The sequence below is a fragment of the Eleginops maclovinus genome, chromosome 2 (assembly GCF_036324505.1).
Source record: "Eleginops maclovinus isolate JMC-PN-2008 ecotype Puerto Natales chromosome 2, JC_Emac_rtc_rv5, whole genome shotgun sequence".
Lineage (NCBI taxonomy): Eukaryota > Metazoa > Chordata > Actinopteri > Perciformes > Eleginopidae > Eleginops > Eleginops maclovinus.
The window spans coordinates 22,131,728-22,156,143 of record NC_086350.1 but is presented as its reverse complement, the minus strand read 5'-3'; the positions used below and the strand labels follow the sequence as shown (position 1 = coordinate 22,156,143).

Below are 24,416 nucleotides of genomic sequence, written 5' to 3'. Positions count from 1 at the left end.
CTTTCTTTTTTTCGCTTCACCATCCTCAGTTGCTGTGCTGGCATCTGGCTTGAAGTGGCTTCGCTTTGGTTTAAGTCACGTGATAAGTGAATAAGTGAGATGCGTTCATGTGCTCCTTGTTCGCTCCGACGTCTGACTACTCGTACATGTTTTAAAAAGTATTTCAAAAAAATATTGTTCTTGTTTTATTGTTTTTTATCAATTGTATGTAACTTTTCAGTGCACATTTACACCAGACCATATTACTTGTGTGTGAATTTGCCAATAGGACGAAAGCTTATTTTTACCTTAGAAATTACAAAGTGGTTGTTAAAATGATTGTCTCTTTTCCCAAATATTTACCGAAACGTTAAGCAGTGTTAAGTTGTTTCAATAATAGTTGACTGTCCCATGAATTAAAATGTATTGCTATCAAAAAATATGTATTCAATTGTTGCCATTTCAGTCAATAAGTTTATATTGGGGTATGTCCAATAGCACGTGAAGGCAACCATAAGCGCAGTCAGCAGCTCGTGAAGAAGACAGGCTCAGCGCCAGGTAACTGTTCTTACCCTACACACACCCTCCTCACACAGACACACACACACACACACACACACACACACACACCCACAGACACACACAAACACACACCTGAAGGCAGCATGTGAACTGCTCCCTTCTCTTCTTTCTTCTGGACTTTTTACACTTTTTAAATCCTCTTCTTTGTGTGGCTGTGCAGAGTGGATTTGTGTTGCAACAGCCCAGATGTTACCACTTTAACCTCCTCATCTGTCTCGTCTGGTAAGTTTGAATGACTTGCATTAGTCAGCAAACATTTAATAACTAGAGTTTTTTTTTTTTTTTTATCAAACCAGCTAGTTGTTGATACTTTGAAACATGTGCATTATATTTGGAGAGAAATAATACTTTCTTTGTAAATTGCGCTAGAGGTTTGCTAGACTTTTGGTCATTGTTGGTCACGCATTTTTGTTTATTGGTGCTCTCTGACAGATATATATAGCTGTGGTTAAACTGTCACATCATTGACAGGGTGTTATTTGTGCATGTCTGCAAATGATGTGGATGTTGGGACACAGTGTTCTTTGAAAGAGTTGGTACCCTCATGCTCACTTACATAAGAGACACTCCCCCTTCTGAACAGAGTTTATACATCGATGGGAAACAAGAAAAGCAATAACTTGTTGGATCATTTTAAATTCATTATAGCCTACTGAATAGTTACTTATTCGAGGTGAGGGGGAAGCGGCTCATAACTTGTTGCAAAGCTAATTTAACAAAGATGCCAGGAGATCTTATGACCTCCAAATACCAAAACCTTGAAGTAAGCACTGTGATAAAGTTGAGAAAAAAGAGGATGATTGGTTGTGTATATTGCTTTTTGCCACAGGAACATTTTCAGAAATATCCTGCTAAATATTTTACTCGACATATTTCATGTTTAAATTATCCTGACCAAAAAATACCGAATGATGATTCACAGTATTATCCCAAAGTATTATTAAAACTCTTACAAATTAATCATATATATTGAAATTGTTTAACATTTTTGTACAGAAATAAGCTATTTGATCACACAACATGTAGGATACTCCTTTTTTAGTAACAAACAACCTACAATTAATATAGAGGATATAGTCCCCTTTTCTTTAATAAAGGATAAATAAATTAAATAATTAAATAAAGTGTTTAGTTTTTCATACATGACTGTCTCTATGTTTCACGTCCCTACCATAATGCTGAGCTAGACAACGTATTAAAGTCACTTAGGTGAGTTTTTTCAAAATTATCTTCACCATAATTTAATTATTGTGAAATGATATCCTTTACCACTGCACTGTTTATCAATATATTCCAAGGAGCCACATTATTTTATTACATTTCATAACATGAGAGAGGATTTTCTAATCGTTGTACATAAGTAGAACAAACACATGGGACAGTAACAATTTCCTCTTTATAAACAGGGTGTATCAAAGTTTATGGAAATCTGTTGTTGTTGTTGTTGTTGTTGTCCAGAATGCCTTGGCCCATTGGTACCTGAGAAGGGGAGGATGGAGCCGGACAGGATGGACATACATCCAGTGATATGAGATCAACCAGCAAACCAGAATCTGATCTGACTCCGTTTCAGCCTTCCCTTAAAGCAGTATGAACTGCAGCGGCTCCTTCACACTGCAATCCTTTTCAACACTTAACTGAAGTCAGGTTAATGAAGAAGATGCTGAGGAAGATGGTGATAATGAGGAGGGTCCTCCATGTGAAGGGAGATGTGATGTGCACGATGCTGCTGCTGGTGCTGTTCTGTGTGCTGCTCTATGCCCGGCAGGTGAGGAAGGAACCAATCACAGCATAGGGAAATAGAGATGTTTGTAAAATTCTAAAAGGGATGGTTCAGATTCAAAAGTACCTGCTGAGCCACTAAGCTACTACAGCAGCAAAACATATTTGAACCACCTGAAGAAGGCTCAGTGAATAATTGGTATCATTTTAAGTCGCCAACAGGGAACAGTTGCCCCCAGACTCTGTTGACAAAAGCATTAATTTAACCTCGCAGAACAGGCGAGTTTCTGATCTACCACTGTCTTGATCGGTTAGTTACTTTTTGTTGTTGGGTGACCGTGGCAGATCCGAACTATCCATTAAAAACAGAAGTTACATAATTAAACAAACAAGCCAACAGATTGAGGAGTGTGTAAGGTAAAGTTACTGTCTGTCTGGTTGCTTTGAAGAAGCAAGGATGACGGCTGTGGAAATCTTTTAAATATATCATACACTTAAGTTACTGCTGATGATTTTATTTTACTCCTACATCACTCTCCTTCATCTTTTCATTTCTTTTAATGTCTAATCAAATCCCACCCATGTTTCCAGGCCGTGCTCTCCTCTGAGTGGGACAGGCCTTTGCTGAAGTTGGAAATCCATGGCTCTACCAGCCAGAGCAGGACCTTGCTGGGCGCCAGCGCGGTAAAAGCCAGCCAGGAGTCTCAAGGGGTATAAACGTATTTCATTCAAGTGATGAATGTGTGTTTGTTTGCATGAAGGTATCATAATCAAAATATATTTGTAAATGGTTAAGTGTGCACTAAAAAATGGATAACATCAGATCAAAAGACTAAAAGATAACTGTAGTGTAATATCCACAGAGAACTATCAGCAACTCTGAAGTTCCCTTTTATTTTATAATTCAGCCCATTGTTTCCCTTTAACGTTACACAACTGTAATGTTTTGGTTGAGTGTTGTTTCCAAACTCATGCTGTGTGCTTGCAGAGAGACATTTTTTCTCTCTTCTTAATAATAATAGTCATAATAATAGATTCAATATATATAGCGCCTTTCAAGGGACCCAAGGCTGCTTTCCATTTTGTGAGGACAGACAGAAAGAAAACAAATAAAACAAATAAAAGAGTAGAAACAGACTCTAACACACTCCCCCCTGCCTGAAATGCCTCGATTTTAATCCTTTTTTTTACTTCTACAATATGTAGCTTGTATTAGCTCGCACTCTAACACATTGTAGGTGATAGGCTAAGGGGCAGGATATCACTAAGTGGTTTCCCATCACACCAGAGCCAGCCAGCTAACCAATCGGAGCATACTGGGCTCTGGTTTCAGACAGAGGGTGAAAAGAGGTGCTGTAACACAGGCAGTATGAGACAAAAGTAATTTCATTCACATTACAAGTTGCTTTGATTCAAAGCAAATATCACCTGTTTGAACATTAAAGCATGTGAACATGTAGAGGCACGAAATACAAATATGAATCTGAAAATAAGCATAATAGGCCCCTTTTAATATGGCATGCATTTGCTTTAATAAATGTCCTCTGTGTTCTGTCTCATGTCATTTCTCCTTATTAGCAGATCCCCTCCAACCCTTCACAGACACAGCTGCCTCCCTGCAAACCACAGTCCAAATCCAAACTTCCGCAGCTCAAGCAAAAACTTCAGGTCAGATCTAAGGGGAAATCCAAGGCGCGACGGAAAAATGCTGTGCCGACGAAGACAGCTGGCAAGCCCCTCCCCACGATGCCACCATTTGACTTTGAGGGCTATCTGAGAAAGAAGGACAACAGAAACTTTAAACTGCTCATAGACCAGCCTGAGAAATGTCTTGTCGGGGGAGCAGAGGAAGAACAAGAAGGAAGTGAAGGGTCTACTACTGCTCTGTACATGCTAATTGCAGTGAAATCTATCCCTGCAGATTTTGAAAAACGGCAGGTAAAGTAGAACATGTTGTGATCCATGTCAAGAAAAATCTGGTATTTCAATCAACGTAATGATCTTCTTTACATGATGGCACATGCCTCACGACAGTGGTTATCTGCCAGAAGCTGTGATAAATTAACTCTTTATCCAGTTGTAAGAAATGTTTTTACAATACACTTTGGACAACTTGTTTTTTTTCTGAACTCTATATTTTAACTGCATATATAAAATACGTTGCTGGACGACTTTAAGTTACAGAGAAAAACTTGAGCAAATGTGGGCAAACAGGTCTCAGAAGCACTGACATTTAACAGGACACTTTTTTATTAACCAAATCAGTTGTTTTATTTTGGAAAAGAGGCCACGTCTGTTCTCGATTAGTTCCCTGGTAAAATTCCGAACATCTAGATCTTACATTATCAGAGAAACAAGCTGAGCAAACATAATTGGTAACTCAACTCAGAGTTCTTTGGTATGTCATTGCACCCTGAATAGCCACTGAGAAACTCAGGTTTTATAATTGTGAAACAGCTTTATTCTGTTTTTTTTCCTAGTTTGAATCACTCTTACTTGAAAATGTATAAAACATGTAAATAATAAAGCAATCCTCACTGGGAAAGACTGACTACAATGCATTTAAATCAAAGTTATTGTGGATAAGTGTCTGCTCTGCTGGAAATTAATTCAAGTTTAACCTATAGGTTACTTTTTTCTTTACTGAGTACATTTCTTGGTCAACAGAATCATCTTTTCCTCTCTTCACGTTATAACTTTTAGGTTGTGCGTCGGACCTGGGGTAAAGAGGGACTTTTCAAAAATGGTGTTTCCATCCGCACTCTTTTCCTACTCGGGGTTCCCAGGAATCGGACAGCTCTGCCTCTGTGGGATCGACTTTTGACCTACGAGAGTCAAACCTTTAAGGACATCCTGCTGTGGGACTTTGAGGACACCTTCTTCAACCTGACGCTGAAAGAAACACATTTCCTGGAATGGGTTAACAGCAGCTGCCCTCATGTCAAGTCAGTGTTTATAAATTATATTGGGTTGATCTGATTCTTAGATTAATATATGAATCACATCTGATGTTTTTCCCTTTGTTTTGATTCATACAGATTCATCTTCAAGGGCGATGCTGATGTGTATGTTAACGTGGAGAATATACTAGAGATGCTTCAAGGTCAAAAGCCAGACACAGATCTGTTTGTTGGTGATATTATTATCCATGCTAAACCCATTCGCCGGCGCAGTTCCAAATACTATGTGCCAGAGTTTGTTTACGGAGGGGGCTTGTACCCAAATTATGCTGGTGGAGGGGGGTTTGTCATGTCAGGACATACAGCTCGGAGACTTAGCTCTGCCTGTCAACAGGTATATCAAAATGGGACACCTAATGTGTTGTTATTTCTGCTATAAGAATTATTTAATGCAAGTCTTTTTTTTACTTCCAGGTGGAGTTGTTCCCCATCGATGATGTCTTTCTGGGAATGTGCCTCCAGCTGATTGGCGTCAAACCATCACGTCACCAGGGCTTCCGTACCTTTGGGATTCCCCGTCCGTCTGCAGCGCCCCACCTTCAAACATTCGACCCGTGTTTTTACAGGGAACTCATGGTTGTTCACAGCCTCAGCGTCCCTCAGATCTGGCTCATGTGGAACCTCCTGCATGACCCCGAGCTGAGCTGCCACAACAGGACCAGTCCTACATCCTGGCCATTTAGGTGGAAGGACAAGATGGTAGAAACTGAAGTAAAAGAGACGGACTACGGTGAGAAGCAGGTGTTCGTTACGCATTAGTGACTCCCTGAAGGGCAAAAGGCAAGGACAAAATGCTTATAAAAGCACGATCTGTGAAAACTTGAAAGCATTGCTAAGTGTTCAAAAGCACAGTTGAGTCATATGATCCACGCTGGCAGACCATCTTTGGGGAAATAAATTGGCAAAGGCCTAATGTTCTTCAGATTGTTCAGCCAGAGAGCCCAGAGAGAATCAGGCTTTTGACATCTGTGTTCATACAATGAACAGCAAAGCAGCAAGATCTTTATCCACAAAAAAGACTTTTGAATGTGCAATCCGAATGTATTGGGTTTTAATTGTTTACACAGGGACTACATTTGATCCACAACACACAACACATGTGGTTATCGGGTTTAAACCCATGCCAGCTTAACAGTAAGGACTGGAGATGGCTGTGTGTTCTGGGGGAGAGTAAAGACTTGTGTTTTCACATTGAATCACACGAGCAGAGGTGTTCCCCTCTCCTTATGCTGGATGGAGGCACAAATGGGCAGTCGCATTATCTGTTCCCTGGAGGAACAACAAATGGAGCCTAAATGGAACAAGCTGCACATTGGGATAACACACACACACACACACACACACACACACACACACACACACACACACACACACACACACACACACACACACACACACACACACACACACACACACACACACACACACACACACACACACACACACACACACACACACACACACACACACACACACACAATACAATTTCTACTGAATGTTTGTGAAAAAGCCTGATATTTGAAGACATGCATACTTTCATGTGAACAGCATTGTTACTATTGTCAATATCATAATTTCATTTGTATAACTATGTGTTTTTCATTAAAACTCTTTACCTTTACCCTCATGTGTTCAAATGATACTGCATTTCAACAGAAAATCATGTTCACAACCAAGACAGATATAAATGAGTAACATTTCTGTCCATTAGTGTGACTGCTCATCAGGCTTAGATAGTTACAGAATAACTAATGGTGTTTTGTAATTATATGTTACAAAAAAAGGAAACTTTATTCCCTTTTAGTCAGAGGTTAAATTGAAGATGTGTGAGGCTGATGACAGAAGAGAATTTAGTTTACTGCCAGTATGGCAGGGCTGAGCCCTGGCACGTAGGACAAATCTCTTCGCCATCAGCTTCACACACCTTCCACAATGTACTGGCTAATTGTGTTTTAAATGCATTCTCCAAACATAGAAAACATGTATACATATAGTATCAATACCAGCCAGTATAGCAGATGTTTTGATGTAATGTCACAGGTCACAGGCTTTGCGAAATGCTATAGCTGGTCGGCTTGAACAACGTGGCTCTCTGTGTGTTGACAAAACATGTCCCAAACATCACAAAGAAAAGGCATAGTATACAAAGTCAAAAATACTGGAAAAGTTATCGTATAATATGCCAAACATATGACACAAAGTCATAGCACACTATGTCGAATGTATTGTGAAATAAAATCATATGTATGTTGTTATTTTATGAGAAATACATTATGTTATATAGAACCTTGAAGATAGGAACATTTTTGTTATTTTGAAAGTAGGCCTATAGCATGTCAAAAATATCATTAAAATGTAATATTTGGAAAATATAAAAGTAGCCATAGTAACACATTTATGGAAAAGTTCATAGTATAGAAAGTCAAAAAAGCTAAAGTTAGGTAATTCCGAAATACATTGTGGAGTAAGTAATGGTATAGTATGTGGAACAATATGAAAAAAGGCATATTATGTCAATATGTAAAAAATCATTTTAAGTATGTCAAAACATATTTAAAAAGTCCCGGTGTATGTTGAAATATATGCAAAGTGTAGTATCTTGAAAAAAGTCATAATATAGTGTCTACATTTTCTTGAAAATGCTTAGTTCATTGCGTAAGTGACATATGCAATATAGGTCTACAGTTTCAAAGTTGTGTAAAACAATAAATAAAACGTCTCAATCACTTTTCACATCCACATTTTTATTGTTTTTTTCATATCCTGGTTGCACACAGAAAATGAAATTTGTTGTCAATGAATTGTGAGTATTTGTTTTTTAAACGTTGCATTGTTGCATTAGAGTTGTTGAGATTGCGCAGCAGTAATCTCAACTGAATTTCCCCTTTAACAAGGGGTTAACAAAGGTTCATCTTATTTTATCTTATCTCAACTAACGCCATCAAACGCAGTACAAAGTAATTTGCTTAGGAGAAGCTTTCAGTCAGCCTTATCCTTCCGTTTGCACTACATGGTATTGTTATTGCCTTTTATCAGAGGACATGCTAAATAAATCATCTTGTTTCTACCTACTTAAGCTATAGTATTCAAAATATAAAACGCCACATTCCAATGAGTTTCACAAAGTTTAATTAGCTGACCCGTTTCCAGAAATGGGCTTCAAATTCACTGAATCAACAAAAAATATTGTCATGAGAAAAAAGCAAGATGGACAAGCAAACATCTGACACCAAGAACAGGCAACACAAAGCGTTATATGAGATTATCATTACACTGAACTGAAGCTGTGCAATACAAAGTTTAACAATCATTCATTCCTGCAAAACAAATAAAGAATAAAGAGCGAAAAATGTGTACTTTTAAAGCCACACAGACCTCCAGTTTCAAGTTTCCACTTGTTTTTCTATCTTAAAACATTTAGAAAAACAAGAATGCGATGACCACCTGAGTTTGTGATGAGATTCATTACCTAGCACCCTCCCTATAGCTCCTCTCGGCAACGATGCAGCTCACATCACTGGGTTAACCAAAAATGCACGATGTAGGAGATTTGTCTTGTATAAGTGGATTCTATATTTTTGTGCTGAGCAAAGTTTACTCAAAACATGTACGTTTCCCCTCAGGATATTCTTGTTTCATTCATGCCTGCCCCTTCTTTGAAGTAGTTTTATATCATCTTAGAAGCAATCACTTTCCTAAACTCAAATTAGCTCTGCAATTTTTTGAGCAAAGACCAATATATGGTGGAAGACAAGGAATGTTTCTAATTAAAATCCTGTTTTCCTTGCAGAAATGTGTTGCTCAAATCATGTATTCCAGAGTACCTAAGATGAACATTCAGGGGTTCAAAACGTTTTCACATTATTCTGGGTACAGGTGTAATTATAAACACACATACCACATAAAAAAACACAACAAAAACCTTGGTCAAAAAAACAACAACAAAAATAACTCAAAATCCCATCCAACCAACCCAACATTTCACTCTCTAACAGGTAAACTAAAACAACAGACGGCCATAATAGCATGTCAGCATGTTGCTAATGCTCAGTGACACGCACACATACGTACAAAGATGCAGCTCAAATGCATACTTAAACTGTATGTACAACATGATCTGTACAAAGGAGATAGAGACATAAGTCAAAGACAGGCTCGGTGGGAGATGAGGCACAATGTTCAACAGTTTTGTGTTTTTCTTGATTTTCTTTGTGTATTTGCACAAAAGCAAGTTGTATCACCATAATTATATACACATGATGTTCTATCCATGACTATAGATGAACTAGGACAGAAAAAGGAAATGTCAAGGTTCGTCAGACACTGCTGGACAGCCATTGCTCTATGACAATCTAAATTTGGGAGCTTTTTGAGAAAACTAGTTTGTGTTACCATTTGTCCTGAAACATTACCCTAGCTTGTGATACCAGTTTTAGAAACAGAGTCTCCTGCTTCCACAACCACAATACCTAATTTAGGAAGGGGGTCTGGCTATAGCAAGAGATGTTTGTTTTTCTAGTGTAAACAAGTACACTTTAACTCTAGCAACATGCCAATGCTAGATTCCAAATCAGATCTGTCCACTATACAAAGACATCTCATACGAAGCTATAATCTAGTCCAAATGTAAAAAAGGATAATTGTTTTCCCTGCAAACATTTAGTTTTATGCCATCCAGGTGGATCCAACATGGACATGAAATCTGTGTACGTGCCAACTTAGCATCGTACCAGGAAAATGTTCAATGTCAGGAATTAAAAAATAAAAATCTCAGTGTCAATGAGTCAGCCATGAGCAGATGTATCCTACTGAGTTAAAGTCTAATCAGAATGACAGGGGGAAAATAAAGCACTCAGCCAGTGCCTGTCAGAGTCAGTTGTGTGTATGCCAAGTAGCCATTTAGGTCATGTAAATAACAGGACACTGGAATAACAGCACACAAGTATTTACAGCATTTGTACATCAACTCCAATAACCAGGGCCAGGATACAGAAAATAAAACAGCCTGAATAACTGGAATTACACTGCACATGAATTCATTTATTCTACTTCTATTTCTCATGGTCATTCATACAGAAAGAAAACTCACAGGAAATCTATCCAGAGACCCACAAACAAGGTAGCCTACTGTAAATAAAGGCTACAAATGGTAAAACCTTTAGATCCTATCATAACAATACAGAAGTTCAGACATGTAGAAGAGTAATGAATATGAAACAAAACACCACAGTGGAGCCAGTTTGAATGTTAAATCTCCAAGCTTCTCCATGTACCCCATGACATACTGACAAAATAAATGTGACTCGCTCTGATAAAATACTATATAACACCTCCAAGCAGCCGACTGCATTTTATTCTCCCATCTGCAACATGTCTTCATGTACAGGGGCTCTAATGCCTTCACACATGTCAATACAAGCAATAATAAATTCAGCAATAGTGGAAATAAACTAAATTGCTTTTGTATGAATGGACAAGAAAAACAGAGAATATGTGTATTCAAACTAATACACAGTTTATTCCAAATGCTTATGATTAAAAAAACATTTTGAATTCAGACATTGGGAGGGAAACAAATGTTATGATGACGGAATGACTTGTGTTCTTTCCCATTTCCTCTATGGGTTCCAACGTAGTGAATTCCCAGAGAAATAAAGGTTGATCTTTAAAGTACAGCTCTGACAACAATTACAACAATACCCAAGTTTTAGTTGCTAGTATTGTTAATGTGTCTGTGTAACCAAATCCAGATGAAAGACAGACTGATTGGTCTCCGAGTACACACATACACAAGTCAGCTTTTTACATACCTTGTAATTATTGTCACTGATACCAGGAAATTAATTTAGACTTTGATGTGCAGTTTTGACACAAGAGAAAGGAGACTGCCAACACGTGTCTCTCCCCTTAGGACGAGGACTACAGTGAAAATGTCAGCAATTGAAATCTTCCTGAAACTTCTTTGGCTGTAGCATTTGGCAATTCAACAAAGAAATAATTGCTGAGGGATGAATTGCAGTGTGAGGATGTCGAAATGAAGTAACAGGGAGGAAAGTAACACAAAGTAAATGAGAGGACGGATCTTGTGCAGAAATAAACACACACACACACACACACACCGCTATCTCTCCAAATGTCTCCACCAACCGTCAATGAGGATAGGGCCCAATCAACCAATCAAGTAATACAGTGTGTGGTAGTGCAAATGTAAAAAAGGAAAATGGTTGTGGTGTGAACGAGTGAAGCGTGGCGGGGAGAGATATCTCTGTCTTTACCCCTAACAACATGCAGGATCATAGAAACTCAACAAACGGGGTGCCAGTTGTGCTTATAATAAGTTTCCTCTCGTTCAAAAGCAAGTTCATGCAAATCCTCGTGCCATGCCTGCACGTCTCCGTGTTTGTCTTGCGGTCAAAAGGCTATAAAAGATAAACCAGCTTTTATGTGTTAGGAGTGCACACGTATAGTGGTGAGGGGACTGAAATGATGTGTGTTGAAATGTCAACTTGAAAAAAACAACCAGCGTTACACATGCAAGTGGCCCATTCATGTGAGTGTTTGAGCAAGGAGACAAGCCAGTGTGTGTGTCTGTTTGTGTGTGTGCGGGCACCACTGAATACAGCTGGAGGAAGAGTGTGTAGGAAAGTGGACTAGGGAGCCGTTGGCGCTGATGTTAGGATGGTTCTGCTTCGAGAGGCTTCACATCTGTTGTGGGCGTGTTCTGGGCCACATGTCTCTCCACACCCCTGAGTGTGTTTGGTTCTCCTCTTCCTCTCTTTTCATGGTTGCTTTTTTTTCCTCCAGTTTTTTGGTAACAGTGATCTGCAGCTTCCGATGCAATTGGCTGATGTCTCTGTTTCTTCTGGTTTTAAATGCGTTAAGGGTTGGAGCCAAGCCTGGTTGTGAAGTCTCGGGAGGAAGACAGGCGGTACTCAATAAAGCTGGCAGTGTTGATGTTTGTTTAGTGGGTCAAGCACGAGTTTGTTTCAAGACTTTGGCCACAGCAGTTTCCATAGAGATTTGTTGCAGATGATAATTAAATGCAGGTCATCTCGCCACAATGTTATGGAGGTTATGTCAACAGGCTGCCCTTTGCATGCCATCCAATTTTCAGTCGGTATAAACTCTTCTTCTGCGGTCCTGGGCAAACTCAGTCGCTGGATGGAAACAGGATTTCTTCACCAGTTTGCAGCACCACAGGCATATTCAAACCAAGACATATTTTCATCAGTTTCATTTCAATGCATCAGTGGTCCAGCACTGCGACCATGCAGCTAGATCCTAAATAGTCTGGGTTGAGTAGACTGTGCCGACTGGATGTGTCTGATTGGAAGAGAAAGTAGGACCCTCCAGGATTTTAGACGTTCTAGGTTCTGGTTGCGTTTCCGTTCAATGAGTAACATCTGAGCTGGGTATGAAATGCTTTGTTGTTCTGGGTTAGGTCTGCTTGGTTAAGAATCTGGCTCTGGGTTAGAGGTTCAGTCAGCAGAGGTAATAGATTTCAGGACAGGCCAGAATGGGATGTGGTTCTGGTTTCTTGTTCAGTGGGAACTACTACTGGCCTCAGGTCGGGCTTTAGTAGCACTCCGTGGAGCGCCGTAGAGGGTCACCGATGCTATGTGGTTATTCTGCATCACCTGCAAGAGAGGGATACAGAAAGTGAATTTTATTTAAATGAAATATTCTGAATAAGGTAAACTATCCTTTTAAGTGTACTCATGTTTGAGTCAGGCATTTTGTACACATTGGAACATTAGCTAAGGCCAAAAGAGATGTGTGTTCAGACCTCAAAGATCATCCTCTGCAGTCCGAAGCAGAATGTAGAGCCGAAGGGGTTGGTGTTATTAGCAGATGAGGACCTGCAAAACACATGTCATTATGTCAGATACAGGGTGCATCCACTTTCAATTTACCTAAACCAAATCAACCTGCCAAAGCCTTAAACAATACCCGCATTGTTACTCAAAATGTAATTCGGAAATATATTTTAAACCTAGTCATCCAGGCCAGATGCCAGGAGACAAAAAACAAATGGATTGCTTCATTTTAAATATGACACCCTGTTTAAGTGATTGTGTAGCTAAAACACCCTTGTGTCGTAATTATGTAGAAAATGAAGCTTTATTTGAAGGAGTTCATTCATTGCAAAAAAACAAAAACTGTGATGAACTTCAGAAAAAAAAAAGTTTTTTATGATTGTCAAATAATCTTAAATGAAGGTGGGACGCAAAGAAGCAATGGTTTGACTAGATTCAAGAGGATATGTACGTACCTGTGGAGCACTACCGGTTTTTCCATTGGGTGGCCGAGCAGTTCCTGAATCTGGTCCCACTGACGGGAACACAATATAGCAGAAAATTCAAGAAACAGTTTGTGTTGCAGTAAACAAAAAAAGGCTTGTCTATCCAATGCCTTGCATCACAAGATATGCTAAATATGTGTCAACAACAACAACTACTTTGTGGTTTGTATTAGCTTCTAGCAGATGGTTGATCATCACATTATTTCTGAAGTAAAGAACAAATGCTGTTTTCTCTCAACCCAAAAATCATATAAGGCCATATGAAGCTAAAAGGGAGGCAATCGTTTGAACGCGTTTAGTGGATACAAAGTCATTTCACATGACATACTGTATCAAACAAAGGGTTTACAAGCAATGCGGAGAAAACATTTTAGAAGTAGTGATGCCACAGAACGCTTGAACTCTTTGAAGCCTCCAGGAGAAGTGACTATGTCCGATCAATGCAGCTCCACCACAGCGCTGCGCCAACCTTGTTAATTTACAACAAAGCAACGGCCTCTGCCAAAATGTAACAGGGCTATAACCTCTGTCTATAACTCACCTTGTTGTAGGTGGTTAAGGTGCAGTCCTCTGTCTGGGGATCAGCTCCTTCTAGAGTGCAGGGACACAAAGAAAAGAGGAAGCAGCAATAGATAAAAAATCAACCTCATGCTGAGAGAATCATTTTTTTGAGATACATGACTGATAAGGGTCTCACCTTTCTTAATGACTAGAGGAATCTTAAAGTCACATCGATGATAGCTATGAGAGAAAAATATTACACGCATAGAAAATTAAACCAAAGACAGTAATGATACAGTGTGAAAGGTAAAATCTAAGAAATAAAGGCTAATAATATGAGCCCTGCGTGTAGGCAATATAGATTATGCAGTATTAGGCTGGCAAAGGATCTGTCCGTTTTCTATCACATGTACTAAAAAAAATTCTATAATCTCAGAAAAGTATATATATATACATATACATATATACATACATATACATATATATATATATATATATATATATATATATATATATATACATACATACATATACATATACATACACACACACACAGTTAGTTTTTTCACTATAATTCTAGGTTTGACCACACTGTTGGCTCAAATGTTGCCGGTTCCTTTTGTATTATATTTAACAAAGATGCAATCAACTTGAATAATTAATGGATTATGTCAGTTCATAATATGGTAAAGAGTTTGTTTATATCTGTATCTCGCATTGTAAATACAGCCTGTGCATATAACCAACTTTTTCTTTTTTGATTCCTGTGATTTCCAATTAATTCACGCTGAAAACTTCTAGAATGTTGCATCTTGCAACCCTATGCAATAAAAGTAAAGGAATCGTAATGGAAAACAGACACACAGAATCATGAAGCTAGACTGAGAGATATTTACATATTGAAGTTGTAATGTCCGGGGAAGTTGGTATGAAGGACAAACTTCTTAACCAGGTGATTTGTAGAGTCAAACAGGATATCCTGAAAAAAAATGAAAACCCAATCTTTAATATCGCTTCTGTGCCACATGTTTGGCAAGACCAGTACATTACAGTCCTATCTGCTGCAAACAGCAACGGGGCGAGTGGAAACTGGATTACACCCTCACTCACATTCGTTATTACCAGCCGGCCACTGAGCAGAGGCTCAAGCCTTATAAACTGGCAGGAAAATTCCATATGATATGACTGAAAACAGACAAACAAACTACCAAAAAACCGAATCTCAATGCAGGAAATAACAGAAATTTAAATTTTATCGCAAATGTTTTGCTGATATACATTTCCCATTGTCTTGCAAACGTATACAACCCACAGGGACCCTTAAAGTAAGACTTTTTTAACATAAATTAATTCATTTAAACGCCTTTATAGAAACATGTATTCATCATCTTATCACCATGTTCAGCAGTAACATACTTCACTGCGTCACCACAACCATGTGTGCACTTCTTCCTTCCCAAAAAAGTCCACCATTACTATGAACACGCCGAGCGTTCAACATTGTAAACAGTTCTAAGGTAAATGAAACATGACCTTATTCTTCCAAATCTTCATCCAGGCTTCTTAAAAAAAAGATTGTGGCTTGAAAACAAACTCAAGTTAAAGTGGATGAATTCATACACAAAAAAAAGTACAACTACTTCATAAAACACGACCACTTTAGTATCCAAATGTATGCACACAAGAGTAAGGCTGAGTTTACATACCACTCCGAGGGTGAAGTAGTTGAAGTAGTAGTCGTTACATTTGGAAGGAACCTGCTTGTGTGGAGACGGAGAGTGGATCTTCATCTAAAATAAAAAAAACACTAAATGATATAGATGACTATATATGTCACAGAGTAATGCTATAATTGTCTGTTTGATTTGAAAGCAGATGAAGAGAAATGTTTGTCTTTATTTGTCATCTTTCTGGTGATAACAGAAGAACTGAATGTGGCTTTTATCTGTTCAATGTGAACTGAACCAGCAAGTTAATACCTTAATTATTCATCAGTGCTGTTTGACTGTTGCTACTGGAAAATGATTTCAGGAAATTAAAGAGATTAAACCACAAAGTACAGTCCTGATGTTAACTGAGGTCGATAATGCGTGTTGAGTTGGTCACAGCACTTACAGATTACACGTCATAGGAACTTAATCAAATTTCAATATAAAGGTATTTGTAAGGAGCGCTTTAAATGTGCAATGAGTCATTTTCTACCACTAGGGATTTATCAGTCAACACAAAAACAAGTTTGGTGGCGTCCTAAATACAACACCTTCTCTCCAAAACGTCAGAGAAGAAAATATTTTTAAAACACTACAGGAAGTGGCTTTAAAATCAAAATCTGCAGACAAATTAAACAAAGTGTTTTTCTTAACTCGAGTAATCTTATTACTGAAATCATCCAACGGTTTCAACAAATCAAAAACTAGAGGAAAAGTGTATTGTAAAAAAGAGATATCTTTGCATCACAGGCAACTTAATGAAATGGACTTTTACCTTGATTAATTGGACAGATTTATCTTGGTTTGAAAACTGTTGCTACATTAGGGATTATGCAAGTACACAGCTCAACAAATTATGCTTTTTAGACATTTCGATACTGTATATCGTGATTTTTTTGGTTATCCCACATTTAAAACCATTCAACTGAGTAAAAGGTGGACCCCCTCTTCAAAAATGTAGCTTGTTAGTAGCTAAAAGACTCAATAGGTTGAGTTGTCAGAGGATGAAAATCAGGATAAAAACATCAGTGCTTATTAAAGACAAGACGTAGTTAAAAAAAACAAACAAATAAAGACTATTCCTACCTTGTCCTCAGACTTGTAGAAGACTTTATGGGGTGAGCCCAGAGCACCCAGTACATCCTGACAGGAATCTCCAAAGTAGATGCACCTTTCTATGGACCTCACTTTGGAATCTGCCATCCCACCTGGACCACAGCCTGGACCACATTCACACGTAACAGAAAAACAGAACAGGAAATCGTTCAGTCTCCCAATAAGTGGAACAGCTGGACACAATCACTGTTTGTGTTTACCTTACAGCGATATACACGGTCCATAAGATTTATCTCGTTTTGATTTGATGTTTGTTGAGGAAAAAAGTTCTGACAAAAATGTTCTTTATATATTATAATCCACATCTTTTAATCAATTTCCAACCTGAACATAACTACAAAAAATTAAATTACATTTTTTGCATATTTTTGCCTTTTTATATGGTAAATGCTTGAGTCAAAGTTCATCAACATTTTGATTGATGTTTATCTTTTGTGCGGGAATCCAGGACAAGTATATATATTTGCCAAACACAGAAAGCATTAGAACTTCGATCAACCTAATGAAAAATAGTTTAAAAAAACAAAGACATTTTAATGAAAATCATGATGAGCAAATTAATTATATTACGCTTGCTTTGGCACCTTTTTTTTCCCCTTACAGGGGTGAGATTCTGTTTTGTCTACACCATTCTTTATGGGAGCTGAGGAGCTGATGTTGAACCCCCCAACATGTGATTAAATAAAAAAAACAAATCTATAATTTATAAAATATATTTAACACAGCTAATTGATATGAAAAATAAAAGTGATGAATAAATAGTTTGAGAACAGTCCCCCAGGTATAAAATATTGTAGTTGGATTTTTCTATTTAGCTCCAGTTTTAAAGCAGTGTTCTGTAATGTGGTAGAAATGTGAAGGAGAGTCAAGAAAAGAAAATATGTGAGGAAAATCATTTTGGACAGATGTTGATCCATAATAAATCTTTGTCTTCAAGACATAAAGTACCCAGACGAACAGTTACCTGCAGTGAGAAGGCGGAGTTTGAGCCCCAACGCTCCTGCCCGGTCTCTCAGGACATCTACACACTCTGCAAAGATGTTGCCAAGGAAACAAGCCAACGGCATCGCTGGAGCTCTGAGGACAGAGAGTATGGGGTGTGAAAATGTTGCTTTTTTGTGGTTGTTCAGACATTTTCTCACTGTCACATTTGAATCTGTTAAAAGGTGGAATAAGGATCTCACATGCTTTTGTTTACTTTGTCAACACTGGAGAATTATGATTAAAATTGTGCTTATTGACCAATATGGATAAATATAAAAGTCACTAATCACTAATGACCATTCACAAAAAAAACCTAGTGTGTGCACCCTGTGTAAGAGGCATGTCCTTTAAGTGATGTATAGTTTGTGAGTGTATGCTACCTTGTTTCTTGCAGGTTGTTGCCAGTGTATATGTGCATCCTCTTGACCATGGCCCCATGTGGAATCTGCAGGGAGGCCAAACCCATGGCAAAGTTAGGCTGCCAAGGCAAAACAACTGGGAGTGATACGGGACTGGTACATACTGTGTTTGTGTGTGCACAACAACAAAGAGATGTTTACAGAAATATATTTTTCACAATTACAGGAAGGTGTGGAGTGAAAGGTCAATCAGCACACTGACAAATGCCACACAGAGTTTCCTATGATGAGTGACAATTTATTAAAACACATTTTGTATCCAATCCAATCAAATGTCACGTTACTCAACAGAGGTTACTACATTGCAGTGTATGCATCACCAGCAAGCAACAGATGAGTCATTCTGGAAGTGAATAAAAGCTAGCAGGTCTTAAGAAATTTGAAAAAAAGTTATCCATAGTATGAAGTAAAGATTACTTGCCCCCCAAAAAATACAAGACATCTAGGAATAACATAATATATTAACTCCAAAAACAATTTCAAAGTTACAATACAATAGCCACCATTAAATATATTAAATTGAATAAATGAACAACTTTAGATGTTCACAGGTGTCTTCCCTTATGGGGTATTGTCTGGGCTTTAAGTGTTAACAATCAGGAAGGGGTCTTAATGTGTTTTTCCATACACAATGTCATATAATCCTTTCCGTTGCTTCACTAATTCTCTTTACAATGCATCAGTTTCCTCCCAAAAAAAACACAACACTCAGGCATTCATCTAACACACTCACAACAAGCAGGAAACAAAATACAGCTGGGCTCTAAAGAAATGCAAAAATTCTAACTAAAACTAAAAGCTGAAACTACCATGTGTGTACATACACACAGCCACAGATGCCTAAAAAGCCCAATCTGTTGTTTCAGTTTACTTATTTCACCAACTCAGCGTGCAGGTCAGGGTGGATATAAGGTTTGAGAAAAAAAATCAATGCAGGTAATATGATATCACAGATATGTTGGAGCAGCAGAATGTTCGAACCACAAAGATGTGAAAAGCTGCGAAAACAATTGTCAATAGGATATAAAGTGAGCTAAGGGAGCGATAAAAACGTCAATCAAGATGTGTGCTTTCACAGTGGCAAGCCGCAGAATGGAGCAGTCAGCTGCTTCGCCGGATCAGGACATGCATCACTCCAGATACTCACAGCTGTGCAGTACAGGCAGTATAACACTGAGTAATTATATAAGCCTAAATCCAAAAAACAAATTTACAAATGATAAAATCCTAATTGCTCACTGAGGTCACTGAAGTCATTTTGTTCTGAAAATCTGAATGTAAGCTGCTGGGTGTCAGTGTTGTATTGAAGAATTTAATTATGTTGCCTGAGCTTACCCATGTCCCTAAACTCTACTGCAATCTGACTGTACTGCTTGAATAACACGCAATGGGTCTTTGAAATCAGAACAGTACACAACTGGAATTCACACTTGGGGCATTTTGATTTGTCAAAGTTGCAGTAAATCTGCCACAAAGGTTTTGCATCAATAACACATTTCTAAGCAATTTGGATGGATCTATACAGACATATTTTTGTAAGTCGAACTGAAAGACAGCATTGCAGGTGCTCCCTCATAAAAAGCAATGGGATTTTTCCATTGGAATTGAAATATTGCAGTGGCAAACACAATAATCTCCATATATTAACACCACTCTTATGATTCTCGAAGCGTGAATGCAATCACCAGAAGTTAAAAGCTAACATTAGGTCTATAACCAAACTCCACTACAGTCGCATGGCTGGATATCACCACTGTTAAGCTAAAGGTGGCTAATGTTTATCTTCATTATGTTTATAGGTCTTAGTAAGTCCCACTTGGAAGCTTTAGGCATTCACGTGACTTTTATTTCGCTAAACAAAATTCTCATAAGACCGTATTGAGGGGATTTAATCACATAAACATTCAAAACAATGTGACCTTTAGATAAGAGAACAAGAAATAGTAATTTCCCGGTGTTAGAACGCTTTGCTCCACAACTCTGTGTGAACAATCAGCAACAGAATACAAGTCTCCTCTTGCGTTTGGGTTTTTAATTCTGTTACACATCATTTGTTATCACCTCATAACAACAATCAAGTCGTGCTTAAGGCGAACATAGAACATAACCTCAAACGGTTCCGTGTGAAGGGTTATCATTTCAACTACAAGGCTGCCCTTCTTTAACTGCCAGACAAGAAAAATGGATTCTCACCTCGTATTTTGGAGCTTCATTCCACGAGTCCAGTTGGAAGGAGAAGGACAGGCCTCGAAAGTTGAGATGGAACAACTGCTCTGCAGCATTGTAAACTGAACAGAGGCGAATGGTAATACGCAACATTAAAATTCAGGCACATTTTTGAGACATCCCTTAATGTGTTTTTGCTTTGTAAATTACCTCCAGGGTGCGTAGCTCCAAATGACTGGTCAATTTGCTCTATTGTGGGGGCAATGGCCTGAGAGTTGAAATGGACTCCACTGAAACACAATACACACAGCCCGTGTCACATCTATTAACGCTTATACAGGATGTACTGCATTAGTTGTGGATCTTTTGCCAAAAAAGTAAAACAGAGTCATCTGGCAAATAATCATACACACAGCGTTTAAGAAACACATTAACACAGGGGACTACATTACTGGGATGCCTCTCACTATATAGCTGTATTACTCTGAGATGCTATGCCTTGTAATTAAAAGGGATTTCTGCTGCAACATAGGATGGACAGTGTATGATTACAATGACCATTAGATGGATAAGTGCCTGTAGATAAAAGCCTGTAACAATAACAACTGAGAGTCTAAGATAGTTTTTAATCGTGGCTAAATTGTATTATACACGTTTCTAAGTGTAACTAGAAATATATATTTTTACATTAGTATATTTATAGTGGTATTATATTTCAACTCACCAATATTTCAACTTGACTTTGCTCAGGTCATACACTTCAATCACCTGCCATTCAGAAAGATGAAAACAATTGTACAAATTAAAATGGTTATTTAGAGGTCAATAACATGCCTAAAAAGTCTCTTTTATAGCTATCTATTAAAGGGGAGGATTTAGCAACTGCTGGTAAATAAGTGCGGAGAAATACCACAGCCACCTCTCCTTAATATCTGCAGTGCAACTCCAAGTTCGAGTCAAACAGTTACAATTCATGTCTAATATTAACTTAGAAATACATGTCATATACTGATCCTGAGCTTATTGAGAGTCACAACGTTTTAAATGTATGTCCTAAAATCTACAACGTTTACCTTGAGTCTCTGATTTGTGGCATCAAACAGCAGTTTAATCCCATCCTGAGTCAAATTCAGTATGAGGTCATGGCTGAGTGGTGTCTGGAGGGGGAGATAAAAAAAACAGATTTGCAGAGAGGCAAACAATAAAAATCAGCTCATTTCAATTTAACCAAGGAAACAAGGCCCACAACAAAATGTAAGATACAGAAATATTGACGTTTCATACGTGTCATTTATGTGTTTCATATTTGGTGTCATCCATGTTAACATTAACCTCTTCCATTTGATAAAATGTTTAATCTAAAAGGTGTATGATGGCGTAAAAACAACTTCTCTTTAAGACCTTGGGTAATAACTATTGATCCTTGGAGGATAACTATAGCCTGACCTGGCCGTTTTTTTTTTTTACTTCAGACAAACACTTTTTCTGGTTCCTTTGATGTTTTCTTTAAAGGACGATTTGTAGGATTTGGTTGCAGCTAACATTGAAGTTGCATATTGCAACCGACTGAATCCCCTTTTGCTCACCCTACACTTCCAAACCGTAACAGAACCCTCGGTTGCCTTCAGGTAACAAAAAAACGTGATAGGCCCCCTCTAGGACCATTCTTTGATTTGTCTCTTCTGGGCTAGCTGCAACATGGCGGACTCTGTGAAGAAGACCACTTCATATGTAGATATATTCTTAGTCATTTATTTGATAATACACTAATGCACTAAACTAAGTCAAAAATGTGTCCTATTGAGTTTTATCAGTCTGAATGAGCCACAAACATTTCCCAGTTTGGGATTAATAAAGTAACTCTTATCTTATTGAATGCACAGAAATACTAATAACTACATACGTTTAACAAAATACAGAAATGTAACAAAAATTGTGTAAAAATCCAAAACATTTGGGTTTGTAAAATGAGTGGAATAACTGCTGCAACACAGGGCAGCCTTAACAAAACAAAAGAAGTACTGCTGCATAACATGACAGTCTTAAACAAGCTAATTAACCTTTGTTTGTTTATTTGGCGACAGTGGCTCAGTCTGTAGGGACTTGCTCACCCGCAACCGCTCTGGGTACCAGCTAACTGGCTGCCCCTTCACTTTGCCACCTCTCCTTTCCTGCATGTGGTTCTGTTTGTTTTGCATTGTATATCATGTATAGTATATCCTCTGTTTGTGTATATCCTGCTTTTGTGTTATCTGTGTAAACACAAAAGAGTGAAAAACAGTAATTTATTCTTCTTTCTTCTCCTTGTTTGTTTGTGTGCGAGTAAGAAAGAAACCCACAAAATAAAGAAAGACATTTCTTACCTGTTCACTGTATAGCACCTGGACATTTTTGATGATGCGGCAGTGTTTCTGCAGAATAGAGATGGCCTGGGCCAATGGCATCCCTGAAAACACAATATTTTAGAGAAGTGGTAGTTATTAAACTTAGCCATTTTTACATGTGGCTTTCAACATTACTAACAGCTTGTAGATGCATGTTTTATTTTCATCACTGTTATGTTGTAAAACTTACCTAAGGCAAATTCCCATTGCTCATTTCCTAGTGATCTCTCAGGCACCACCTCCAGATCCAGCATTGGCAAGTAGTGGGGGGCAGCTCACCTCACCTCAAGACACAATGGGCCCCTATGAGGTACCCTTTTTCCTCGCCTGTCTCTCCCTGATCACAAAACAGTCTCACAATAATTTAAGATGTCTACTCTAATTCATAACTATATTGAGTATTTTGTTCTAAATCTGAGCATCAAACAACTAATACATATATGGTAGAAAGTGGTCACTTGCTCACACGTCATAAGTGACACAAGTGTTTTTAATATTTAAAGTGACATCCACAGAGCCACGTAATAAATGCATAAGTTTGAAGAAAAAAAAAAGTCACCCAGCAAAGACTGACAGCTTGTACGAAAACAAATTACGCAACCTGCCAGGCAACCTTAAATGAACAAGGCCAGCTGACAGTTTACCTATTACTTGTTGGCGTGGCTTAAAATCGATACGGATAAAAAAAATCTCAATCCCCTCGAAACCGGGAATAAATAAACAGCTAATACAGACGTGTTCATTAATCACAAAGATCTGCTAAGGGCTCTTATTTAACATCCACTTGTCTGGTTACCGTGCTGCCCTGTGACTCCAACACATCACCTGATTCAGGGCCAAAAAGCTGGAAAATAGAGGCACGACAACAGTTTCTCTGGGCCTGAATATTGTCAGTGTTTGCTGTTGTTATCTGTCACAGGCGGGCGGTTACGAAAGCATCGGCGCTCGACAACAACACTGTTTCTTTGCGCTATGAGCTAACGTTAGCTGATGAGCTAGCTGCCATTAGTGTACAGGTAATGAAGTATACACGTAAATAGTCTACGTGAGGAAACAAAATCCACATTCAAGACAAAGAAAAAAAAAGATTGCGATTCAGACTGGCACGACGTAAACAAAGCACGTAGAGCTGTCGACTGTCTTTCTTTCTTCCTCTCACCCGAGCTTCACGCTTTGGTGCTAGCTTTTCAGCAGCTAGTGCGCAAATTCAAAGTCTTCGCTGCGAGACGCTTCCCTTGTCAATTAGAAGCTCGTCCGACGGTTAATGCTAAATGCCCGGCGTGTCCCTTGCTCGGGTTTAAAATGTGTTCAATGTCAGGAGCAAATAAGAGCAACACAGCGCCCCAACAACAGCAACTTCAGGCATCAACAACAGTCAGCAGGATCAGCTGATAATTCAACTTCCTGTGTTCGATTTACGCTCTCGGTTGGCGTGATGACGTCACGAACAGTTGAAACAATTTGTTTTCAAGCAATACCTTTTTGGGCACTTTAGGAATAGTCTCAAGAAAACATGTTTCCTTTAAGAGTTTGCATGTAACATAATGGGAAAAAAATGAATATAAAATATTATTATTTTCTGTGAGTTTGAA

The 24,416-nt window shown here is 38.3% G+C and overlaps 2 protein-coding genes across 5 annotated transcripts; one reads left to right on the top strand and one right to left on the bottom strand.

Moving 5' to 3' along the window:
- The first annotated feature begins 578 nt into the window (after positions 1 to 578).
- On the top strand, positions 579 to 6,767 carry b3gnt9 (UDP-GlcNAc:betaGal beta-1,3-N-acetylglucosaminyltransferase 9). 2 transcript variants are annotated; one of them, XM_063896757.1, is made up of 7 exons: positions 579 to 783; positions 2,020 to 2,329; positions 2,875 to 2,994; positions 3,865 to 4,221; positions 4,987 to 5,228; positions 5,322 to 5,577; positions 5,658 to 6,767. In XM_063896757.1, the coding sequence occupies exons 2-7, from the start codon at positions 2,213 to 2,215 to the stop codon at positions 6,000 to 6,002; spliced, it is 1,437 nt and encodes a 478-aa protein (XP_063752827.1). In that variant the 5' UTR covers positions 579 to 783; positions 2,020 to 2,212; the 3' UTR covers positions 6,003 to 6,767. The 2 variants fall into 2 exon arrangements, with proteins under 2 accessions (XP_063752827.1, XP_063752821.1); XM_063896751.1 differs by having other exon boundaries at positions 3,862 to 4,221.
- A 1,199-nt stretch (positions 6,768 to 7,966) lies between these two features.
- phaf1 (phagosome assembly factor 1) lies at positions 7,967 to 24,210 on the bottom strand. 3 transcript variants are annotated; one of them, XM_063896804.1, is made up of 17 exons: positions 23,984 to 24,210; positions 23,015 to 23,161; positions 22,804 to 22,886; positions 21,514 to 21,597; positions 21,165 to 21,208; positions 20,651 to 20,730; positions 20,468 to 20,562; positions 18,236 to 18,333; positions 17,836 to 17,948; positions 16,842 to 16,975; positions 15,753 to 15,836; positions 14,943 to 15,025; positions 14,243 to 14,286; positions 14,087 to 14,136; positions 13,516 to 13,574; positions 13,030 to 13,102; positions 7,967 to 12,880 (listed from the first exon to the last, which is right to left on the bottom strand). In XM_063896804.1, exons 2-17 carry the CDS (start codon positions 23,076 to 23,078, stop codon positions 12,785 to 12,787), a joined length of 1,284 nt encoding a protein of 427 aa, XP_063752874.1. In that variant the 5' UTR covers positions 23,079 to 23,161; positions 23,984 to 24,210; the 3' UTR covers positions 7,967 to 12,784. The 3 variants fall into 3 exon arrangements, with proteins under 3 accessions (XP_063752874.1, XP_063752883.1, XP_063752890.1); XM_063896813.1 differs by having other exon boundaries at positions 14,087 to 14,133; positions 23,015 to 24,210; XM_063896820.1 differs by having other exon boundaries at positions 18,236 to 18,300; positions 23,015 to 24,210.
- Between the last annotated feature and the right edge of the window lie 206 nt (positions 24,211 to 24,416).

What these genes read in the sequence shown, in the direction of transcription:
- b3gnt9 (XM_063896751.1), top strand. Translation starts at nt 2,213, where the DNA reads ATGAAGAAGATGCTGAGGAAGATGGTGATAATGAGGAGGGTCCTCCAT. An exon ending in CCAGCCAGGAGTCTCAAGGG is followed by an intron (nt 2,995 to 3,861) that starts GTATAAACGTAT and finishes TCTCCTTATTAG; the next exon opens with CAGATCCCCTCCAACCCTTC. An exon ending in CAGATTTTGAAAAACGGCAG is followed by an intron (nt 4,222 to 4,986) that starts GTAAAGTAGAAC and finishes TATAACTTTTAG; the next exon opens with GTTGTGCGTCGGACCTGGGG.
- phaf1 (XM_063896804.1), bottom strand. Translation starts at nt 23,078, where the DNA reads ATGCTGGATCTGGAGGTGGTGCCTGAGAGATCACTAGGAAATGAGCAA. An exon ending in ATGAAGCTCCAAAATACGAG is followed by an intron (nt 18,334 to 20,467) that starts GTGAGAATCCAT and finishes TTGCCTTGGCAG; the next exon opens with CCTAACTTTGCCATGGGTTT. An exon ending in CCTTAACCACCTACAACAAG is followed by an intron (nt 13,575 to 14,086) that starts GTGAGTTATAGA and finishes TGTTCCCGTCAG; the next exon opens with TGGGACCAGATTCAGGAACT.